Source organism: Heterocephalus glaber, unplaced genomic scaffold (assembly GCF_053883595.1).
Source record: "Heterocephalus glaber isolate CG9 unplaced genomic scaffold, H.glaber_assembly_v1.0 deba00001564, whole genome shotgun sequence".
Lineage (NCBI taxonomy): Eukaryota > Metazoa > Chordata > Mammalia > Rodentia > Bathyergidae > Heterocephalus > Heterocephalus glaber.
In genome coordinates, this window is record NW_028258351.1 from 2978454 (window position 1) to 3001801 (window position 23348).

Below are 23348 nucleotides of genomic sequence, written 5' to 3' on the forward strand. Positions count from 1 at the left end.
GATCAAACTCAGGTCCTTGTGCTTGCAAGGCAGGCAGTGGAACCACTGAGCTAAATCCCTGGCCCTCCATGTTTATTAAAGACAGTTTTTAGAATATATCTGTCAGTGATAGAGCACTTGCCTAGCATGTGAGGCCCTGGTTCAATCCCTAGCATCACAAAAAGAAAAAAGAAATCTGTTACTAAAAGATATTCAAAGAGCCCACACTGACTAAAAGACTAAGGTGAACTTCTCATCCTACAACTCACCTTTCCTCCCAGAAAATTCAAACTCTTAGGGATGGATGTAGCTCAGAAGCAGAGCCATGTTCACCATATGAAAGACTCTGGGTTCAATTCCTAGCACCCAAGTAAAAGTAATAATGACAACAAATTATTGTACAATGTCTAAAATACACTCATTGGCATAAATAATGCCTCCTCCAACTGGATGTCCTTTCCAAACCATTTTTTAATAAAGAACCAATTACTTTAAAAAATTATTTTTTTGAGACAGGGTCTCACTATGTAGCCCAGCCTGGCCTCAAATTTGCAGCAATCCTCCTGCTTCACCCTCCTGAGTGCTGGGATTACAGGTGTGCACCACCACGCCCTGCTCTTTAAAAATTATTTTAATTTCAATCTAGCCCCAACATTTCTGCAAACTACAAAAACATGCTTACATGCTACACAGCGGCAAATGACAACAGGCTTCCAAAAGAATACTCACAGTTCTGTACTTATCTTTGTTGCAATCAGTAACTGCTCGTTTTAAAACTCAAACTCATTGGGGCCCAGGATTTAGCTCAGTGGTTCCGGTGCCTGCCGCACAAGCACAAAGTCCGGAGTTCGATCCCCCGGTACAAAACAAAAAAAACTTCCCGTGCAATTGAGGTTTTATTCATAAAGTCTTTGCCTACACCTATGTCTTCAAGAGTTTTACCTATCATTCTGCAGATTGTTTTAATATTTAGATCTTTGATCCATTTTGATTTTAGTTTAGTACATAGTGGGAGAAATGGGTCTAGTTTTAGTCTTTGGCATGTGGAAAGTCAGTTTTTCCAGCAAAATTTATTAAAGAGGCTATCTTTCTTCAGAGGTGTTTGACCCCTTTGTCAAAGACAAGGTGGCTGAGTGTGTCTGGAGTTGTTTCTGCAACTTCTAAGCTGTTGCACTGATCCTCCAGTCAGTGTTTTTGCCAGTACCATGCTGGTTTTGTTTATTTGTTTTAATCATAGTAGCTTTGTAGTATAATTTCAAGTCAGGGTTTATGATGCCGCCTGCCTTGCCTTTGTTGCCCAGAATTGTTTTTGCTATTCTAGGTCTCTTCTGGTTCCAAATGAATTTTACGATTGTTTTCTGTAATTCTGTGAGATATCCTATTGGTATTTTGATCAGGATTGCATTAAATTTGTGTAACAATTTTCAAAGTATGGCCATTTTCACTATGTTGATTCTTCCTACCCAAGAGCAAGTGATATCTTTTCATTTTCTGATATCCTCTTTGATCTCCATTTTCAAGAGTACTGTAGTTGTCAATGTAAAGGTCTTTTACTTCCCTTGTTAGATCGATTCCTAAGTATTTCATATTTTGATACCATTGTGAAATGTGTGGTTTCCCTAATTTCTCTCTCAGTTAGTTATTCGTGTACAGGAATGCTATTGATTTTTTAGTGTTGACTTTGTATCCAACTATCGAATGAATTTTCTCCCCTGTTGGCAGGAGTGCAGACCACTGCAATCATTGTAGAAATCAGTGTGGAGATTCCTCAAAAAACTAAAACTAGAGGTTCCATTTAAGCCAGTTATTCCCCTTCTTGGTATCTTCCCAAAAGAATTAAAAGCATCATACCAGGGACCGGGGATTTAGCTCAGTGGTTCCACTGCCTGCCTCCCAAGCACAAGGTCCCGAGTTTGATCCCCAGTACCAAAAAAAAAAAGCATCATACCACGGTGATATATGCACACCCATGTTTATGAAGGCACAGTTTATAATACCTAAATCTTGGAAATAGCCCAAATGCCCATCAACCGATGCATGATAAAGAAGTGGGCTTTTTTAATGCAGTGGAGTACTACTCAGCCATAAAGAAGGATAAACTTGAGACATTTCTAGGTAAATGGGTGCACCTTGAGACCATATTCTTAAGCAAAATAAATTGAACACACATGTTTAAATATCACATTGTTTCTCTGGTGTGAGAAACTTAAAGTGTAAATAAGGACCAAAATGTATAATAGATATTGTGAAATTGGAAAAAAATGCACAAGTAGGAACGGGAACTGGGGAAGAGGTAGGGGGAGTGGAAGGAAGGGGAAAGAAAAAAACAAGAGGATAAGGAAAAATAGAAACAAAGCTTTGAAAATAAGGAGGGGAAGAGGGGTTGAAGGCAGTGGAGGAGAATGGGAAAAGAAAAAAGAATCAAGATATACCATGTACAGGTACAAATTCTATATGATGAATGTGATCATCATATGTATCTAAAATGTACCAATAAACAATTAATTTTTTTTTTGGTACCGGGGATCAAACTCAGGACCTTGCACTTGCAAGGCAGGCTACGGAACACTGAGCTAAATCCCCAGCCCCCAAAATTAATTTTTTTAAAAAGACTAACTGCATTCCAACCCCATAAATCACCAATTCCACTTATAGATATTTATCTAAAAGGAAGTAATGCATACGTTTACAAAAAGACTTCCACACCGAAGTTATATTCATAGTAGCCAAAGGACAGAAATCAGTAAGAGAAACATACTCATACACTGAAGAACTATAGCAATTAAAAGAACGAGCATCATGGATGATTCTCAGAAACATTACGCTGAGCAGAAAAGCCTTGCAAAACAAGAGAACACACTGTATACGAAGATGTAGCAATTTCTAGAATGGGTGAAACTCCTCTGCAATGGCAGAAACACCCATGGGGACAGTGGGTGCTTCTGGACAAGGCGGAAGCAAAATTAACTGGGAAAGTTCTTCTGAGTGACGCTCAAGTCCAATGTCTCCTCAGCGACTGGGTTATCCAGGTATGCGTACTTATCAAAAGTCAGAAAATTTACACCTAACAGTTGTATACCACCGGGCATAGGGGACCCATGCCTGAAACCCCAGCTACACAGGAAGCCGAGGCAGGAAGACTGCAGGTTCAAGACCAGCCTGGGCTACATAGTGAGACCGTCTCTAAATAAATAATACCATCAAGGTGCAAGGTGAAATAAAGGCCTTTAAATTACTCAGAGATAAATTCAATATAACTCTAAAACTATTAATAGTAATACCTCTACTTATAACCAGAACAAGTGGGCAGTTAAAGCCTCCTGAGTGCCACCAAAGGAATGTGCTCAATCCAGTAAACGCCCCAGTCCCATGGTGCAACCTTCTTGTTAAAGCTATAGCTTCCTCTTTGCCTTCAATTCTGCCAGCAAACAACAGATGAAGCAAATCACTGTCTCTAGAAGAAAATTAGAACAAGACCCTGCTCTCCCTAAAAAATGAAAGAAAATGAACCCCCACACTCAAAAGGTTGAGGCAGGAGGAACACCACTGAATTCAAGGCCAGCTTGGACTACTCAGTGAGTTCAAGGCCAGCCTGAGCTACAAAGCAAGACACTGTCTCAACCTCTTTCCTCCAGAAAAAGAAAATGAAAATTTTACATTTACAAAATCTTTTCCTCTAATCCCAACCTCAAAAAAGAACATTTATCTTTGTAGGTTAATAAAAAAACCACAGCGAGATCTTAAATCCTGTCTCTGCCTGTGACCATACTTCAATAACAGATAGCACTGCAGAGCCTTGAAAAACCCCAAGGAAAGGCAAAAGAAAGGGCTGAGGATTTAATTTGGAGGTAGAGCAACCATGGGTTCAACCCCCAGTACCCCACAAATAAATAATAAATAATTTTAAAAACAAAGTGTTTTCAGCAATAGAGAACTAGTCACCAGATAAATCCAATGATTACACAGCTATAGAAGTCAATGAAGGAGCCGGGGATTTAGTTCAGTGTTTCCACCACCTGCCTCCAAAGCGTGAGGACCTGAGTTCGATCCCAGGTACCAAAAAAAAGTCAATGAAGCAGGATGTGATGGCACGTAACTGTAATTTCAGCACTCTAGGAGACTGAAGCAGAAGAATCACAAATTCAAGGCCAGTCTAGATAACTTATTAAGAACCCAACTCAAACATTTACCAGAAAAGGGGGAGGTGGGGGTAAAGTCAGGGATGTAACATGAATGTAACATGAATGCCCTGAGTTCAAATCCCAGTACCAGGGAAAAAGGGGGAAAAAAGTCAATGAAGCACTTCTCTGAATTATGACATTATAATGTAAAAACAGCAAGGTTTAGAACAAGGATGAAAGAAATATATTTTTACATGTTTTTATTTACATAAAATATGGCTCTAAAAATACATAACCTAGAAATCTTGCTTGCCTCAAGACAGGGCAAGTGAAGAACAAGGGTGGAAGGGAGTTTCTTTACTTTTCTGTACCTCTTAACTTTGTATCATGAGAACTTTTTTAACTGATTTAAAATCATGCTAGGTGCAGTGGCGCACTCCTGTACCTGCAACACTCAGGAGGCTAAGGCAGAAGGATTGCTTAAATTTGAGGCCAGCCTGGGCTACATAGTGAGTTCAAGGACAACTTGAACTATGTAGTGAGACCCTGTCTCAAAAAAATAAAAATCAATACTGTATTATGTTAATGGTTGTTAATGTAAAAAGAAAAACCTCTAAGCAAGCATAATGGTAAACAAGGCATAGTGGTACTAACCAGGAGGATTACAAATTCTAAATCAGCCTGGGCTATATCACATACTGAGACCTTGTCTCAAAAATCATAATAAAACAAAAACTTTCCATATGCCTCACTTTGCTCTTCTATAAACTGGGGAAAAAAACAATCATTACTTAGGAGATATTGGCAGGCAGGCAGTTAGCCAATAGCAAGCCTGAGGAACAAAGGAGAATCCAAAATAGCAGAGTTAAGGAGAAAACAGAGACCTCGGCATGTAACACATTTATAATCACTTGTTAGGCCTCAGACCCAAAGTGACGTCACAGAGCACAAGGGTATTGTGCGCCTTCCAATCCCTGTGTGCCAGAGCTGATGCCCACTGGTATCAGAAAAGGGAACATTATTTAAAGATTCTCCCTCCTTGGGCTAAGATTTGATTTAGATTAGCACTTTTTATTCTGTAAACTTCCTTCCTAAATTTTAAGGCCCCCAGGCCGGGCATGGTGGCACATGCCTGTAATCCTCACACTCAAGAGGTTGAGGCAAATTTAAGGCCAGAGTGGGCTACACAGTGAGTCCAAGGCCAGCCAGAAGTACACAGGGAAACCTTGTCCCAAAAAAATTAAAAAAAAAAAAAAAAGATTAAGGCTTCCAAACAAATAAAGAAAAAAAATAAAGAATAAAGCCCCTGACAGAACCCTGACCATCTGAAAAAAACAAGAAAGATATTTTTGAGACATTAACATTCCAAAATGACCTCTAAGAAAAATATCTGTAAGCATCAAAATGACCATAGTTCTCTTAACCCCAGGAATAACGCTTCTTTTTTTTTTGTTTTTTAAGACAGGGTCTCACTATGTAGACTAGGTTGGCCTTGAACACAAGGCAATCCTTCTGCCTCAGCCTCCCAAGTGCTGACTACAGGCATGTGCCACCACTCCTGGCGGCCCAGGAGTCACTCTTGTAAACAAAAAAGGTATCCAAACTCACTGCCCATCTTCTCACTTGAAGGCATAACTCTTCATCTGCTTTACAATGAAGTCTACCTATAGTTCTGCATGGGCACCTACCATAAATGTCTGGCTTGAAATCTTTCATCAAGGCACAAAGAACCGAAGATCAAGGAGCAAGGGGCCAGTTCCTCAGGGGTATGTGATCTGCACAATTTCTGACCCACTTTCTACCCAGTGAGAGTACCTTTGCTTTGTCACTTGCCGCTCCTTCCCCGTGCCTTGCACTGTGTTGTACAATAGCAGTCTCTTAGGAACTGCTGGTAAAATGAGTAGACGGGACCACAGCCGTGTGGAAGCATCTCCAGGCTTCACACAAGCTGCCATGCTGGAAGTATTTTGGGGGTTCGATCACATTTATACTTACAGGGATGCTCCAGACCTGCATTCCATCACTGTAGCCAATCATAACCAACAATGGTGGTTCATTCCCAGTGCTATGTATTTCATGAAATTCCAGATTTCTTGATGTATCTATGTTAGAATTAAATAACAAAGAGAAAAATGTAAAACACAGCATCAATCAAGAAAACAACTGTGCTGCCAGGCATGATGGTACATGTCTATAGTCCCATCTACTTGGGAGGCTGAGGCAGGAAGATCATAAATTCAAGCCTAGCCTGGGCAATTTAGCGACTTAATGAGAAGCTATCTCAAAATAAAATATTTTTAAAAGGGCTGGGGATGTACTTTAGTTCAAAGACCCTCGGGTTCAATCCCTAGTACCACCAGGGAGGGGAAAAAAATCCCACAGTTAAGACATGGTAGGCCATGCCTGTAATTCCAAATTCAAGGCCAGCCTGGGCAATTTAGTAGGACACTATCTCAAAATAAAAAGGGCAGGGGATGTAGCTCATCACTCCCACAACAGAGGCTTGAGATGTAGCTCAGTGCTAGTGCTCTTGCCAAGCATATATGAGGCCTGGTACCACTAAATAAACAAATATCAATATGAGAAAGACATCAAGTTATTAGAAAAATAGGGAAGACACACATAGAAGACCTTCATTAAGAAAGATAGTCAAAGGATAAACAGGAAACACACCTTAACATCACTTGTAATCAAAGAAGTGCTAATTAAAACCACTGACACATGTGCCTCAGAAGCTGTTTATTCAGCTGAGCATGGTAGTACATGCTTGTAACTACTCAGCACTATGGAAAGCTGAGTCAGGAGGACAGAAAATTCAAGACCAGCCTGGGCAACTCAGTGACTTAGACCTTGTCTCAAACTAAAAAATAAAAAGGGCTGGGGATGCAGCTCAGTGTGAAGACCAGGGGTTCAATCCTCAGTGGCAAAAACAAAAGGAAGGAGGAGGAAGAGGAGAAGGAAGAAGAGCAGCAGCAGCAGCTTATTCACTGCTGAATGTAAATCAACAGGAGCACTTTAGAAAACAATTTAGGGCCAGGTGTGGTGGCACAAGACTACAGTCCTTGCGCTGCAGGCTAAGGCAGGAGGATCTCAAATTCAAAGCCAGCCTGGAATGCATGCTTGGAATATATGAGGAGATTCTGTCTCAAAAATCCAAAAACCAAACAGAAAAAAAAAGGTTTAGTAATATGTATTCTGGTTAAAGATGCACATACATTTTGACCAAATAGTTCCACTCCAGGTATACACTCATTAGAAATCTGGGCACATATACACCAAGAGATAGGCACAAAAATATTTATAGCGGAATTATCTGTGAACAGCCAAAGATACAAATAACCCAAATGTCCACCAACAGGAGAATGGCCAAACAATATGGTACACTGACACAATGAAACACTATTCAACACAGAAAAAGTGAATTACTACTATACATTATAACACAAATGAATTTGACAGACATAATAAAAAGCCAGACACAAAAAACTACTATATTAAATCTTTTTATTTTTAGACAGGATCTCACTGTCAACCAGGCTGGCCTCAAACTCACAATCCTTCCAGTCTCCCAAACAGAGGGATTCCAGGCTTGCACCACCATGCCCAGCCATACTGAGTAAGTCTACTTACATAAAATTCAGAAGCAACTAGGTAGCAATCTTCTATTTTTTAGGTGATAATTATATAGGCATCTGATTTATAAAACCTCATTCGCTGATCTATACTTTCGTTTTATGTAATTTACCATATATTCTTTTTTTTTTTTTTTTTTTTTTTTTTTGGCACTGGGGATCGAACTTGGGTCCTTGCTCTCACGGGGCAGGTGGCGGAACCACTGAGCTAAATCCCCAACCCGTAATTTACCATATATTCTTGCACAATACATGTTTTTAAACTTGATAAATCAAAACAGTCCATATCCTCCTCCTCCTCTTCTCTCTTTCCAGCAGCCAAGTTTCTTGAGTGGTTTGTACTGTCGTGTCATTTTTCATCTCACATTCACCTCAAAGCCATTTTATAATGGTTTCTACTTGCAGCCCTCCTCCCAAGTGACTTTTACTCTGGTCACCAATAATCTCCAAGTTATCAAACCCAACTGATATTTTTCAAGCACATCTTATTAGATTACTTAGCAGCTACAACCGAAGCACACCATTCCTTCCTTAAAATGCTTTCCCTTGATTTTCCAGGGCTAAGCCCCTCCTGTTATCCGATCTCTCTAGTCACTCCTCCCCTCATTTTCTCTGCTAGCTCCTTTCTTTCCTACCTAGCTTCAAAATGTTGTTGCTTTGCAGTGTGGCAGATCTGAACTCAGGGCTTTATGCATGCCAGGCAAGCGCTCTACCACTGAGCTATACCCTCCGCTCCTGATGCTGGAGTTATTCACAACTAATTGGTAAACTCTCTTCTCATCACCATATATCTCCTCCCACCCATTACTTTAGGGTCTGCTGGTGACTTCTTCAACACAGGTTTTAAATGGCTCACGAGCTCAAATTCCACTCCAACATGATTTCCTCCTTAAACTGGATGCTCCTGCAGAGTTCCTTATTTTGTGAGCTGCATCATTATCTATGCCATCCACAGTGCCAGGGAACATGTTCCTCCTCCACCAGGACAGTGCATCATTACCAATCTCTGTCTTCATGAACAGCTTTCTTCGCAGGTCTTACACCACCACCCCATGCCAGCCACATCAACTCCAAAAGCCTGAATGGCTCCTGCATCCACTCCTCATGCCAAACTCCATACACAGTCAAAGTGCTCTGTTCATTTTAATTATTTTGGTGCTAGGAATTGAATTCATGGCCTCATGCATGGGAACCAAGCACTCTATCACTAAGCTACAGCCCTAGCCACATTTTGCACTTCTGAAATTATCTTTTGGGAGGAGATTTTTAAAAAAGAATTAAGATATATTATGTGCATGTACCATCTCCTCACAATGAATCCAATCGTTATGTACTGCAAACATGTACTAATAAAAAAAAAAAGACAATTTGTTCTTTGTTTATGCAGTACTAGGGATTGGATGCAGGGCCTCTGCACTGGGCTATATCCCCGGCCCTTCCATTCTGTTTTTGAGATGGGCTCTCACTAAACTTCCCAAGCAGGTATTAACTTGGGATCCCTCTGCCTCAGTCTCACAAGTGCTAGGAGCACACGTAGGCATGACCACACCTGGCATAGTTTATTTTTAACTTCTGATCCATGCTTTTCAAAATCATTTTCACCATCTTTATGTGTTGGTTTATCCAGAACACATTTATTTATTTATTGGGCAATTTAGCAAAATTTTTAAAAAAACAAAAAAAGGGGCTGGGGATTTAGCTCAGTGATTCCGCCTCCTGCCTCATAACTGCAAGGTCCTGAGTTCAATCTCCGGTACCAAAAAAAAAAAAAGGCCTGGGGATATAGCTAAGCACAAAGGCCTTGGGTTCAATCCCCAGCACCACAAAAAAAAAAAAAAAGAAAAAGAAAATCCTCCACAAATCAAGCATCAAACATGTATTCCCAGGAAGGAAATTTTATAAAGTAAATTAAGAGCAACCATTAGATAGTTATCACTAAATAAAAATTACAGGCAGTCATTATTTTGGACTAAGGTCCTACACTACACCCCAACATATCAGACTATAAACCAAAGTGGTATCACTCGTAAAAAGTTTCACAATACCGAAACAAAATTGTCATCTGATCTTCTCAGAAAGCAGGGGAAGTGACAGACAAATTTCCCAAACAGGCCAGTTTCCAATGGACATCTTAATAAAGTTCTCCTGATTTAATTCTTATCAACAAAAATGTAACCTAACGTAACCTAATGTTAACCAATTGTAACTCCAATCAACTGTTCTTCTTTTTCTTTTCTTTTCCTTTTTTTTTTTGAGACAGACTCTCAAAGACTTGAATTTATGTAATCCAGGCTGGCCTTGAACTTGCAGCAATACTCCTGGCTCAGCTTCCTGGCTCAATTGCTTTTCTTTCTTTTTTTTTGGTACCAAGGATTAAACTCAGGACCTTGCATTTTCGAGGCAGCCACTGGCACCACTGAGCTAAATTCCCTGCCCTCAATTGTTTTTCTATTACTCTGTTTCCCTATTCCCACTTAACAAGGAAAGTAATTTTAAAACAATCAATTTTTTTGTTGTTGCTTGTTCTTTCTTTAGGTCTTTTTTTGCCTATAAAGTCAAGCTCCTCTGCTAAGCTCATAGGAGTATTTGTCCTACTTTATGGAATGAAGTATTATCTTACATTAGTATTCAAAATAAAGCCAAATAAAATCTTTAAATTGTTGTAGCCCAGCAAAGTGGAACACACCTGTAATCCCAGCACTGTGGGAGGCTGAGGCAAGAGGATCTCAAGTTCCAGCACAGCCTGGGCAACCTAACAATTTAGCAAGACTGTCTCAAAATTTTAAAATACATAAATACATAAAAGGCCTAGAGACACAGCTTAGTGTGAAAGCCCTGAGTTCAATCCCCAGTGCTACACGAAAAGGGGGGGGGGGGATAAAATTTTAACTCACTAGAGCTTAAAGTTTAAGACTACACACTATTATACTTACTTTCAAACCCGTACAGTATTAATTCTAAAGAAATTTCTGTTACATTACCTTTTCATGAAAAATGAATTTATTTTGAAAATTAAAAATAACATTTATTTCACATGTTCAAAATGTTAAAAGCATACCATTTAAATCTGCATTTTCAAATCTGACCCAAACAATTTTCTCCTTTTCTTCGGTTAGAGGTGATCCACTGTAAGCCTGCATAATAAACAGAAATGTTTGAATAAAATATTTTACATCTCCATTATTACTGGCTCAAAACAAAGTGAAGCCAATTCTATGCCTCTCCAACTTCACTGACCCCAAATCTTGGTAAATAGCACACTTTAGAACATTATTTCTCCCAAAGAATGTTTATCTAGAATCTGACTGCTTTGGTTTAAAAAGTTTTTAAACTATAAAAAAACTGCAGACTAAACAAAAATTGAAGTGGATTAAAGATCTAAATAAACACACTAAAACAGAAACACTAAACTTGCTGGAAGACAAGCTAGGTAGAACTCTTGAAGACACTGGCATAGGAAAGAACTTTATGAACAAATCCTCAGTAGCATGGGAAGGAGCAGTAAGAATCAACAACTGTGATCTCATCTTATTAAAAAGGTTCTGCACTGCAAGCGAAACCACCAACAGAGCTAAGAGACAACCTACAATGTGGGAAAAAAATTTTACCAGCTGTTCCTCAGACAAAGGTCTACTATCCAGAATATATAAAGAGCTCAAAAAAATCAGACCCCCCCAAATATAAAGACCCAATTCAAAACTGGGCATCTGAAATGAACAGACATTTCTCAAAGAAGTAAAAGCAGCAAATAAACATATGAAAAAATGTTCAACATCACTGGTTGTTTGAGAGATGCAGATGAAAACAATGCTGAGATTCCACCTAACCCCAGAATGAATGGCTGCTATCATGAAATCAACCAATAACAAATGCTGGTGGGGCTGTGGGGAGAAAGGAATCCTTCTTCATTGGTGGTAGGAGTGCAGACTGGTGCAACCACTATGGAAATCAGTATGGAGATACCTCAAAGAATTAGGATTGGAAGTCCCATTTGACCCAGCTATTCCCCTGCTGGGTATCTTCTCCAAATTATTAAAAGAATTAAAAGAATCATACTACAGTGATATATGCGCACCCATTTTTATAGCAGCACAGTTTCTAATAGGTAAATCTTGGAAACAGCCTAATTGCCCATCAACAGGAGACTGGATAAAGAAGATGTGGGTTGTTTTATAAAATGGAGTACTACTTAGCCATAAAGAATGAAAAACTAGAGATATTTATAGCTAAGTGGATGCACATAGAGGCCATACTCTTAAGTGAAATAAATAGGACACATGTGTAAATACCAAATAGTTTCTCTGGTGTAAAAAACTAAAAGTATAAAGAAGAATTCAAATGTATAATTGATATTGTGAAATAGGGAGAAAATGTTTAAAGGAACAGGTGAAGTGGGAGGGGAAGGGGAAAGGAAAGAAGAGAAAAGAAAAAATATGAGAAAAGAAAAAACATGGAAACAAAGTCTTTGTAAATAGGGAAGGGTGGAGGGGGTGAAGGGAGAGAAGGGGAATGGGGAAAAAATAAGAACCAAGATACATCATGTAAAGGTACAAGATCCCAATGATGAATGTAACTGTACTGTATACCTAAAATGTACCAATAAACTAAATGGAAAAGTAAAAACTGCAGAAACCCAAAATACAATGATCAAAATCCACTATAAAGCACAAATAAAATTTAAAAGGCATACCAAAAAATTAAATTACCACCTGCATTAGTAAACAAATAAGGCTTTAAAAAAAAAAAGCAAAATTGATAACTTAACCTATTTAGTTCCTAGGTGTTTCTAATCAGGCAATTATACATTACCTACACTTCTCAAGATTATTACTGTTGTAATATGGTATTTGGCTTCCTACAAGCCTACAAGAGCCACACAGATAAGTATTAAGGGCTGCAGTAGCCCTCAGTATTCAAAAAGGAGTCATCTTTCCATTAAGTGCTTTTTTTAATTTAAAAAATTTAAAAGATTGTATAGAGCCAGGATCACTGGCTCATAGCTGTGGCCACAGCTACCTGGTAGGCTAAGGCAGAAGGATTACTCAAGCCCAGAGGTTCAAAGCCAGTGTGAGCAACATAGCAAAACAAACAAACAAAAGAATATATATATTATATTTAAAACCAATTAGAATACCAACAAAACAGCTGCAACAACTGTTTTTTTTTTTTTGGTACCGGGGATTGAACTCCGGTCCTTGCGTTTTCGAGGCAGGCGCTGGAACCCTGAGCTAAGGAACCCTGAGCTAAAACCCCCGCCCCAGCTGCAACTTCTTTGCAATTATAAAGTGGCATTCAGTTTGATGCATAGTATTTATTATAAATGGTATCCAAAACAAGCTGGCATGGTGGCATAGGCCTGTAACCCCAGGACGACAGGAGACAGATGCAGGAAGATCACAAGTTGCAGCCCAGATTGGAAAACTCAGTGAGACCCTGCCTCAAAATTAAAAAATAAAGGCTGGGGAGATGGCTCATTGCAAAGGTCTTGGAATCAACAGCCAATACTGCAAAAAATAAAACAAAATCAATTTTTTTAAACTGCTGTTGGATATAACTTTGGGGAGGTGCAGTTTCAGACAGGGTCTCACTATGTAGTTCAGGCTGCCCTGGCACTATGTACCCCAGAACTCACAGTGATCCTCCTGCCTCAGCCTCCTGAATGCTAGGATTAAAGGCGTGTGCCACCACACCCAGTAATCTCATATAATTTATAGTACAACCGGCTATAAATTTTCAGGCCAATTTACGTAACCACACTGTACCACACTAATTACTGAAGATCAAAAATACTGCTAAGACAGTGGTTCTGCTGCCTGCCTCACAAGTGCAAGGTCCCAAGTTCAAACCTCAGTACCAAAAAAAAAAAAAAAACACTAAGACACGCTTACCTCAATATTGGGTTTACTATCCAAAATATTTTATACATCCATAGGATTTCAACTGTATTTTTTAAACAAGAGGCCAAGGATATAGCTCAGGTGCAGAGCATGGGTGTAATCCTCAGCACCAAAAGATAAAAGCAAGTGAGATGTGTATACAGCAGTTAATTTCTTTGTAGACAAGGAAAACCTGTACACTGGAGCCAAGTGACTGACTTTATCTTCATCCTCACTTCATCCTCACCTTCCTAAGTCTTGCTCTTTTCATTCTCAAAAACTCATTTTTAAAAATTAATCTCAGTCAAGGTAGTGGCACATGCCTGTAATCCCAGCAGTCAGGAGGCTGAGGCAGGCCAGCCATGGCTCCATAGTGAGTTCAAGGCCAGCCTGAACTATATGGTGAGACCTTGTCTCAATAAACAAAATACAATAAATAAGCAAATGTTAATAAACTTATTTGAGGGCTGGAGCTATAGCTAAGAGGTAGAGCACTTGTCTGCCGTTTCTGAGGCCCTGGTTTTAATACCAAGCACTGCAAAAAAAAATTTTTTAAGAAATAAACTTATTTTAGAATAATTTTAATTATCAAATATAGCACAGTGTTCTTACACTCCTCATCTGGTATATGTTTATGTTTTATGTATGTATTTATATTATGTTACATGTAATTAATAATACCTTAATGTTAGTTATCTAATCAACTTTTTTTTTCCCAGTATCAGGAATGAAACTCAGGACCTTGCACTTGTCAGGCAGGCCTGGCACCACTGAGCTATATCCCCGGCCCTAACTGACTCTTACATTATCATAACTGGTGAATTACTATTACTTAAACCCCACACCTTACTTGGATTCCAGATTTTTCCACCAATGTTCAACCTAAGCTACTGCAATGCACTTAGGGTAACTGCCTTTGTTCCTTCATCAGGTTTCTCTCTAACCTGACAAAGCAGTAACTTTTTCAAATGTTTCATTTGAAGAATGAAGGCTGAGGCAGGTGACGGAACCACTGACTAAATCCCCAGCCAAATGGTGTTTTTATTAACAATTTTTGAGGAAATTCTGTGGAGATGACTGAGGCATTTGCCAGCTGCTTCTTGACTGCCATCCAGCAGGTCTGCACAGAGGCAAGAGATCTCACAGATCTCACCACTGAGCCTCTCAGCTCCTTATGACCTCCATTTGCGTACGTTTAGATTCACTCTGTGTGGCACCACGTTACTCAGTGCCCACCCTGCTTTTGCTTGATTTTTTTCTCCCAGTATGGGGGCTCAACCCTAGGCTTCCCATATGGTAGGCAATGCTCTACCACTGAGCTACACCCCTAGGCCTCATTTGCTGTCTTTAAGGAGTTCCCTATATTGCCACACAAAATTATTATTTTTCTTCTCTCTCTCTCTCTCTCTCTCTCTCTCTCTCTCTCTCTCTCTCTCTCTCTCTCTCTCTCTCCCCCCCCTCCCTCCTTCCTTTTGTCCTTATCACATTTCCATTCAATTTATCAAGGTTGGGGTGTGTGTGTGTGTGTGTGTGTGTGTGTGTGTGTGCATGCGTGTGTGTGTGTATCTGTGTGTCTGAAAAATCAAACCTACATCCTCAGCCCTTTTTGTTTTTTAAGTTGCCCAGGCCTTGAACTGGCCCAGCTTTCAGCTCAAGATCTTCCCGCTTCAGCCTCCTGAGTGGCACTGAGGGAACCTGAAACTGGAGGATCAAGAGTCTGAACACAGACTGGGCAACTTAGCAAGACCCTGTCTCAAAAAAAAAAAAAAAAATTGGGGATGTGAGTCAGTGCAAAGGCTCTGGATTCAGTCCCCAGTACCACAGAAAAGAGGGGAGAGGGGAATACAGGGGAGAGCGGGAAGGGGAGGGAAAGAGAAGAGAGAGGGGAGGGGGAGGGGAGAGGGGAACAGAGGGGAGGGGGAGGGGAGGGGAGAAAGGGAAAGGGAAAGCAAGGCAGGGCAGGGCAGGGCAGGGCAGGGCAGGGCAGGGCAGGGCAGGGCAGGGCACTAAGTAGCTCCTCAACCTAGCTCAGAGCCAGACCCACAGTGAGTCCTCAAGCAAAGGTTTCATGCCTCAACTTTGCCTTTCTACAGTAACTAAAATAATGACTTGCATAGAAGGGACAAACAATATAAATTTGTTGAATAAATACTCTACTTCTTAGATCCATGCCCACAATTTTACTTCCATAGTTTCTACTCTGATCCAATCTTCATGGCCAGTACATAGATTAACCTATTACCTCCCCTCTAATGTATTATCTCCATAGAAATTAATCTTTAATTTGCAATGTTTTTACCCTGTCAGTTTTAGCAGCCACTCTATTCTCCATGTAACAGAAATTACTCAGCCTGATAGTCTGCCCCACTCCTGAACTCTCCAACTGTTCACCTCAAGCTTCTGACCACAGTCTTCTCCTCCAGCCAATAACAACTGCTTGCTACCCATGGTTCCTAGTCACACAAAAAGTATCTTTGCAAAAATTTGATAAAGAGGCTCTCCCAGGGTAAATTTTTAAAATGTAAAATAAGACTTCCTTGGAAGTGTAGCCTCAGGGCAGTGCCCCTGCTTAACAGAACAACAATGCGTTTCAGCCCCCATCCCTCTCCCCGCCTAACGCTCTTTGCCACAGAATCCCACTGCCTACTACATCCAGCCAGCCAGTTTCCTTCAAAATCAAATATCCAACCTTTCTCTCCATTTCAGTTAATGCTACTTCAGGCGTCTCTGAGAACTTCATTTCTTTCTCTGCATCCCCTTACCAATTAAATATTCAGTTTGCTATGTGGGTAACACTCATTTGTTGCTATTAATAATCTGTGATTGCTCCGAGCAATTTGATTTGTCAGCCAACTGCCTGAGAAAGGGGAGCATTTCTCTTTCCTTACATGTGCCGCAGACCTTGTTGCTGTGGCCTATTTTCTTCACTGGCTGAATATAATGAAGGAATAATAAAACATAATAACACAACATTCCTTAGTACTTTCCCTTACCTCAGGAATACATTTTGTTCAATACAACTAAAATTTTATTTTCTAGGATCCTCTCACAACACTAAAGTACTGGGGCTGGGGATTTAGCTCAGTGGTTCCAGCGCCTGCCTTGCAAGCGCAAGGTCCCAAGTTCGATCCCTGGTACCAAAAAAAAAAAATACTAAAGTACTGGCCTGGCAAGGCAGCGCATTCCTGTAATCCCAGAACTCTGGGAGGCTGAGGCAAGAGGACTGCAAGTCACAGCCTACCCTGGGCAACTTAATAAAAAAATAATAAATTTTAAAAGCCTGGGGATATGGCTCAGTGTGAAGGCCCTGGGTTCAAATCCTAGTACTGAAGAAAAAAAACCTGCAGTACTGGATTTATAAGTGTCCTTTTAGAGCAGACAGTTAAAAACACATGGCAAGGGCATGGTGGTGCACGCCTGTAATCCCAGCAATGGGAAGGCTGAGACAGGAGGATCCCCATGAGGTCAAGGCCAGCCTGAACTATATAGTGAGACCTCATCTCTAAAAAAAACCCCCAAAAAACTGAAAAACCACCATAGCAGTCAGAAGATTGACATCACAAGGAGAAAATAATAATCACCTGACACTTGTACTATAAATATAAGTTACTAGATATTACATTGACTATCACTGTATCAGACTCTCTGGGAGAGAAGTGTAGACATTGTTAATTATTATTTTCAAAAATATGCTAAATGATAACTTATGTTAAATTTCAGAAAAAGCTATACCTTACCCCTAGATGTCTCTTAACTTGGACCAAAACAAATAAAGATTTTGGAGACAGAATCCAGCTAGAGTCCCACATCCCAACTCTCATCTAGCGACTCGCTTTCATTCCTATTAGAAGAGCAAGTCCTAAGCAGTCATACTCACACCACTGTCATCACAAAACTGTGGCCCATCTATACAGTAACAAACATAGTTCCACCCTACCCATGCTCAGGATGCTAAAACATCGAAAGACTTTCTGAAGTTGCTCACACTAATGTGAAGTTCTGGAAACAGAACACTTCCCTGGCCAGAGTTAAAACTACTATTTTTGCAATCACACATCGTCACTTACCTGTGGCACAACATCCTGCAGAAAAGTCACAACACTTTCCATGTAGGACTGCTCTCTGGAAAAGGGTAAAATGGATAAAATTTGTCATCACAGCTTATGACGTGGGAAAGCTCTACTGATGAGCCCTAACAAAGTCATTCATATAAAAACAAGAAAAAAGGCAAATCTTATCACCTGATAATTCTGCCTGCCCACTTTCTAAGTTTTAGCATATTAAAATATTATTTATTTTAAAAAATCATGTTTTCCTAATTTGCTAGAGGTAACATCCACCTCATATGCGAAAGCATGAATACAGTAGACCTAGCTAAGGCAGCACCTTACTCTTGAGCCAGACTAGTAGAACACCCTACTGGAGCAAGAAAAACTGTGGCTAATGATCCTATATTTAGTAGCTTTCTCTTTAAACTGGTTGTGAACTGAGTCCCTGACCTGTATATTGCAAAATCAGTCTGTATTTTTGCTGCAGGAGCAAGTACTACAACAAAAATTTTAAAAGTCCTTACAGAACTTTTGGCACACACAAAGCACAGAAAAACATTAAACTTTATAAAAGCGAGGAAAGTTAACATTGTCAAGGACACTAAGTGAAGTTTTTGGTTTTGATTTTTTTTTCAGTACTGGAAATTGAACTCAGGGTCTCACATATGGTAGTCAAGAGCTCTACTACTGAGACACATAAATATTGATACAGATTGTGAGACAGTCTTCCTATGTAGTCCAGGTTGGTCTTAAACTCGCTATGTAGCCCTAGTGGGCCACAAACTTGCCATCCTCCTGCCTCAGCCTCCCAAGTCCTGAGATCATAGTCATGTGACAACATGTCCACCTCTGGAGATATTTTAAATGTGGCGGCACACATCTGTAATTCCAGCTGCTTGGGAGGTGATTCAGGAAGAGTATAACTTCCAGGCCAGCCTGGGTAGCATGGAACCTGTCTCAAAAAAAAAAAAAAAAAAAAAATGGGTGGGGGATATAGCTCAATGGTAAATGGCCCATGGGTTTAATCTTCAGTACTGCAGTAGCTAGACATAGATCAGACAGAGGATGTAGCATGCCCATGGGTTGGAACTAGGGGAAATATTTTACATGGGAAGTATATGGATGTCATCGAGTAACAATTTCTTCAAAACACTAAATCGGGCTCGGGATTTAGCTGTGGTTCCAGCACCTGCCTTGCAAGCACAAGGTCCTGAGTTCCATCCCCGGTACCCAAAAAAAAAAAAGAAAAGAAAAAACAAAACACTAAATCAGCTGGGCATGATGGCACATACCTTTAATCCCAGCACTCTGCAAGGGTCAGGCAGAAGGATCACAAATTCTAGCCTAGATTGGGCAATTTAGGAAGACTATCTCAAAATAAAAAATAAAAGGGCTAAAGATGTAACTCAGTGAGCAAAAATACATGTAACATACTAAATTTATTTTACGGAAGATGAGAAAAAATTATACTTTTAGAAAACAATGCCAATAATCCCAGCACTCAGAAGGCTGAGGCAGGAGGATCGTCATGAATTGGAGGCCACCCTGAGCTACATAGTGAGTTTTAAGACCAGCCAGAACTACACAGTAAGACCCTGTCTCAAAAAAAAAAGAAAAAGAAAAAAAAGCAAATAATGTTGTTCTAAATCTTAGAACAAACAATATGTCTTAGCAATATGCTTTTGAGACTGATAACATTTGGTTAAGCATAAAAACAAACAACAGGGCTGGGGATTTAGCTCAGTGGCACTGCACCTGCCTCTCAAGTGCAAGATCCTGAGTTTGATCCCCATTACTGCAAAAAAAAAAAAAAAAAAAAAAAAGAGTAGTGTAGGAACTAGGGATAACTTTGGCAGAACACATGTTTTAGCATGTGTGAACCCCTGGGTTCAACAAACAGCAACAAAAAAAGAAGGGAGAAGAGAGAGAGATTAGAACCTGACTTCCATTTTTTTTGCCATTCTAACTTAGTCTGCTTCACCTTTACACAACCTCAATTCCTAGAATACAAGTTTCTCTTTGAATCAAGACCTTTACACCATGCTTTCTGCTCAATACCTTCCCATACACTTTCTTTCAAAGTAATATCTTAGTTGGGTCTGGTGGTGTACACCTGTAAGAGGCTGAGGCAGGAGGATCACAGTAGGGCTTCATAGTGAGTTCAGGGCCAGCCTGAACTACGTATGAGACCCTGTTTCAAAAAAAAAAAAAAGTCGTACTTCCAGCTTAGCTATTGCTTCTCTGAGAGAACATTCCTGACAACCTTATCCATAATCATCCATCATTCTCCACCATGACACTGGGCACAGATGACATCCTGTAACTATTCATTTACTTGTGTATTTACTATTTCCCCCCACTAGAATATAAGCTTTAATATAGGAAAGAATCCATTTCTCATACATGCCTTTTATCTCCAGAACCTGTTGGCCAGTACTTAGGCATGTAGTAAATGCTCAAGCATTATTTGTTAAAAGAACACTGAATGAGGGCCGGGGATTTAGCTCAGTGGTTTCGCCACCAGCCTTGCAAGCAGAAGGACTCGAGTTCGATCCCCGGTACCAAAAAAAGAAAAAAAATACCTTAGCTTTCCTATATTTGCTCACTGTATTCCCTTTGCCTAAAATGTGCCTTTGATTCTAAGAGCCCAAATACTACTTATCCTAGAGTTACCTTAAAACATTTTGATCCCACTACTAAAATACTCCCCCTAAATTCTCATGCTATTTTGCTGGCATCTTTTTTTCTTACTGATTACACTAGCCTGGTGTGGTGGTACATGCCTGCAATCCCAGCACTTGGGAGGCTGAGGCAGGAGGATCACTGAAAATTTGAGGGCAGCCTAAACTACATAGTGAGTTCAAAGTCAGCCTGAATTGTGAGAACTTGTTTCAAAAAATAAAAAACTTACACTAATTTCAAGCATATATTTCTTTAAGCCATGTTGGATTATAAACTCCTACAAAATATAAATATCCTTTGTCAAAGAATGCCTAAAATATAAAGCAGGCATGGTGGCACATGCCTTTAATCCCACCACTTTAGAAGGCTAAGGCGGGAGGATTATAAATTCCAGCCCAGCCTGGGCAATTTAAGGCTGGGAATGGAGCTCAGTGGGTTCAATCCTCAGTACAAAAAAAAAAAAAATTCTGACTAAAACCTAGAGTGTGGTATACATTTTAAATCATAATCTAGTGATCATACATATACACGAGTATAACTTTGTGCATAACTTTGTGCATATCACAAAACAATGTTAACTGAACTACCTGTATTTTCTGACCATATACGGTAGTGCTTGTAGTGCTGCACATCAAACCCAGGGCCTTGAGCACACTGGGAAAGTACCCTACATTTCATTTTTTAAAATACTGATCCTGACAAACTAACTGGATGTATCATACCACTAATTTTCTTGCCTTGGGGGAACTAGAGATTGAACCCAGGGCCTTTGCACTAACTACATCTTCAACCCATGTATATGTGTGTGTGTGTGTGTATATATATATACAGTTTCTCTAAGTTGCTAAATTGCCCAGGCTGGGCTGGAACTTGTGATCCTGTTGCTTCAGCCTCCTAGAGTGCTAAGATTATACACGTGTGCTACCACTGTAGGCAGATCCACTAATTTCTAAAACCTGGAGTTTGAAAGAAATACTGCTCTTCAAGATTTGACAGTGTTCTTCAGTTACTTTTAAATATATGAATACATCAACCTAATTGTCTTTGTTACTTTTCTCTCATTGCTGAGACAAAATACCCAACACCCAAAGTTAAAGAGGGGAAGTTTTATTTAACTCAGTTTGTAGAGGTTTCAGTCCATAATCTGCGGGCTCCAAGGTAGAGTGGCACATGACAGAGGGGCATCTCAAAGCAGAAACAGTTCGTGGTGCCCACAAGGTAGCAAAAGCAACAAGAGAGACCTTAACAGCATCTTTCTCTCCCTTTTATCTTATTCAGACTACTTATAGCAGATACACTCACACCCTTAATCGCAGTGCCCTCAGCTCTAGCACTGCACCATGAATCAATCACATACTCTAGATTCAGCCACCTCTAAAAACTCACCACCTAAGACCTAAGACCACATGAGGGTTTTTGGCGGGGCGGGGGGGGGGGTCTTTTTGTTTTATTGAAACAGGGTCTCCCTATGTATCCCAGGCTGGCCTTGAACTCGCAGCAATCCTCCTGCCTCAGCCTCACAAGTGCTGGGATTACAGGTGTGTGCCACCATGCCCAGCAAGGGGAGACATCTAAACACAAGCCATAAGCTCTCCAATTGTTCCTTTTATTTGGCCTTGACAAAGATATTCAACCTGTAAACCCAAAATTAATTTTTTGGTACCGGGGATCAAACTCAGGACCTTGCGCTTTCGAGGCAGGCAGCAGAACCACTAAGCTAAATCCCCAGGCCCCCAAAATTAAATTTTTATAAACTAAGCATATTCAAAAAGAAAATGTGAATGTTACTTATTTTTCTAAGTAATGATTGCATCAGCTACTGGGCTTATCTGAAACATGCTTACGTGACAGCCTGAGGGCGAACCACAACTCCACCAGTACATCGACTGGGTCTTCTAGGAGAATCTGTAGCCATAGCTTCACTCATAAAACCTGTTTCCAGAACAAAAACACAGAAATGGTTACTCAATGGAGATCCTTTGAGGAAAGATTCCCAGAAATTTCTATTACACTAGAAAAGCAACAAAAGAAGTAGATTTTTTAAATTCCAAATTATCTGCTGGGCATGGTGGTGCACACCTGTAATCCCAGCACTCAGGAGTCTGAGGCAGGAGGATCACTGCAAATTCAAGGCCACTCCACAGTACATTCGTGGCCAAACTGAACTACAAAGCAAAACTCTATCTCCCAAAAAAAATTTTTTTCAAATTATCATGAGAGTTTTTTATCTAAACCTTGGAACCACAAAACCAGTTAAGACTTGCTAGACTCTTTTGTTCTAACAAAAACTAGAAAGAGAACAAGATCATAACAGGCAAGTGTAACACGGGATCAGAAAAATAAACGTGCAAAAGCCTTTGTGAGCCAAATTTTAAAATTTTACTTAAATTTCTGCTGAGATAGTTACATTACATATGGTAGAATATTTCAAGACCAATGGAATAGTGACATGATATCACTCTAGCTTATAAAACCTTTTGAGAATCTACAAATAAAACTGCATGGCCACAATTAAACTATATTTGTAATCTCTGGCTATTATAACTTAATCAGGCTACACAAGTATGTAATAGAAACTTACAAGGTGTGCGAAGCCCCTTATCCTTTCCAATCCCATCCCTAAATCCTGAGCCCTGAAGGAGCCTCTGAATCACTGAGAAGAGCACAGAGACTACCTGGGGAAGGTTAAAAGAGGTCCAACAGCAATATTAAAGATCTCCACAGGACTCATGAAAGCCCACAGCCCGGATCTAACCCTGAAAGAACCTGAAAGCATCACTTCTAAATAGGGAGCACCCTATCACCTTGTATTAAAACTCCCAAGCTGATGAGCCCCACTTTCTACAACCAAAACACCTTTTGCCCAACTAGCCCAGCTACCCCTTAAGGGGTACCCTTCACCTCCAGCCCCCCGAGCCCTCTCATTTCCATTCCACCCTTTCTCTCCCGAATCAGTCTACGCAGCCCTGTCTAAGGGTTCTGTCACCTGAGGGCAACCCTCAGCAACTC

General features: G+C 40.1%; 1 protein-coding gene across 15 annotated transcripts in view; it reads right to left on the bottom strand.

Annotated features, from left to right (window-relative positions):
- Bcas3 (BCAS3 microtubule associated cell migration factor) overlaps positions 1-23348 on the bottom strand; it is a 583853-nt gene that overhangs the window by 559685 nt on the left and 820 nt on the right. For 14 of the 15 annotated variants that reach the window (XR_015443252.1, XM_021248678.2, XM_087191873.1 and 11 more), the window contains exons 2-5: positions 22184-22271; positions 17676-17730; positions 10791-10866; positions 6096-6202 (exon numbers count right to left, since the gene is read on the bottom strand). Coding sequence is in view for 14 of the 15 variants with exons in the window: in XM_021248678.2 (XP_021104337.1) it covers positions 6096-6202; positions 10791-10866; positions 17676-17730; positions 22184-22266 (321 nt within the window). In the remaining variant the exon portion in view is untranslated. Of the gene's footprint in view, positions 1-6095; positions 6203-10790; positions 10867-17675; positions 17731-22183; positions 22272-22920; positions 23010-23348 lie in introns of those variants that run through there. The other variant, XM_087191878.1, reaches the window with a different exon arrangement.